Source organism: Rhea americana, unplaced genomic scaffold, assembly GCF_003343005.1.
Source record: "Rhea americana isolate MKP2758 unplaced genomic scaffold, rheAme1 scaffold_162, whole genome shotgun sequence".
Taxonomy (NCBI): domain Eukaryota; kingdom Metazoa; phylum Chordata; class Aves; order Rheiformes; family Rheidae; genus Rhea; species Rhea americana.
In genome coordinates this window covers 1,653,242-1,654,567 of record NW_028185728.1, presented here as the reverse complement: position 1 = coordinate 1,654,567, position 1,326 = coordinate 1,653,242, and the positions used below count along the sequence as shown (strand labels likewise).

Sequence of the window (1,326 nt, the reverse complement as noted above, 5' to 3'; positions counted from 1 at the left end):
GAGCGCTGCTGTTCGGAGCTGGCACAGCTGCGCGGAGTWTGCTAGTGCTCAGGCTGAAACCCGAAACTGCTCATCGGGAATGGTACATGTGCGTGTTCCCCTCTCGGAGGTGATCGCTAGTCTGCAAAACCTCATTATATTGCGTCCCAGCAGGCCTAGCTGAGCCAGCCGGGCAGGGAGCTGAGGCATTCCTTATTTAATTAAGGAGTAATGGGGTAGCCTCAGGCTCCTTCAGGGAACCTTCTCGTGCTTTCCGATAAAACGGGTGGAGGCTTGTCCTCTGGGGGGTCGCTGTGGCCRTAGAGTGGCTCCACTCTTGTGTAAGTTGTTTCTTTCAGAAACGATAGCACGCAGGTGCCTCCCTTGGAAGCGGGACTTTACCCTCTTTTTCTCCCCCGAGGGCACCCAGCGAGCTCTCCGGGTTCGGAGCGGCCGTGGGGCGCAGCAGGAGCTGTCCCGCAGCCTCGTCCTCCTCCTTTCCCAGGACGAAAGCCAGACGTGCCTGCGCGCGCCAGGGTGCAGCTGTTACCTGTGGGCGTAGCAGCGCTCCGCAGGCGTTTTTTGAAAAGCGCTGCCAAAAAGGAGCCGCGTGAGATCCYGGGAGGGCAGAGGCGTCGGGTCTAGCTCGATAGAGACAAGCAGCAGCTTCGGGTCGGCTCCAAGCCTTTCTCTCTGCCTGCTTGTGCTGTCCGTCCTCGTGGCGGCGGGGGGCTCGGCCCTGGCGTTGTGTCCGGGCTGCAGCTCCGCGGTGAAGCAGCTTCGCGGGTGGCAGCGAGGATCCCCGGTTGTTTTTCGTGCAGAGCGGTGCCTGCAGCACTCGTCTCCCCCTGGTACCAGCACGACGTCTGTGCTGGCACTGTGCCTCCTCGGCCCTGGTGTGAGCGAGGCCGTGCCGTGCCGCGCGGGCAGACAGGCCCTGGAGACCGGCGCCCCCAGCGCTGCGGGGAGGAGGGCAGGGAGGCGCGGAAAACCCGTGGGACGGGCAGGGTCCCGCTCAGTAGCTTGCGCAAGGGTGGAGAAGGGACCTGGCAAAGCGGCGCTTAGGAGCAGCGCGGTTGGAGCAGCAGGGAATGCAAGCTTCAGCCGCCTGCTGCTTGCTGCCGGCCAGCGTGCGGGGAGGGCGAGGGGCTGCTGCCGGGGACCTGCCTCCGCCTCCGGCCCGCGGCGGGGGCTGATGAGGCCCCGCGTCACCGCCGGGCACCCTGCTGCTGCGTGATAGCGCTGGCCGGGCGCCCGGCTGTTCCCACATCCCTGAGCCCTGCATCCTGCTGGCAGCAGCCTGGAGGCAGATCAAACAAGGGCGGCGCGGGGCTGATGCACGCACGT

At 65.5% G+C, this 1,326-nt stretch overlaps 1 protein-coding gene across 1 annotated transcript in view; it reads left to right on the top strand.

Moving 5' to 3' along the window:
- The first annotated feature begins 210 nt into the window (after window positions 1–210).
- HMGCS2 (3-hydroxy-3-methylglutaryl-CoA synthase 2) overlaps window positions 211–1,326 on the top strand; it is a 5,202-nt gene continuing 4,086 nt past the window's right edge. The window contains exon 1 of the mRNA XM_085300295.1: window positions 211–215. Within this exon, the coding sequence (XP_085156421.1) occupies window positions 211–215 (5 nt within the window). The remainder of the gene's footprint in view (window positions 216–1,326) is intronic.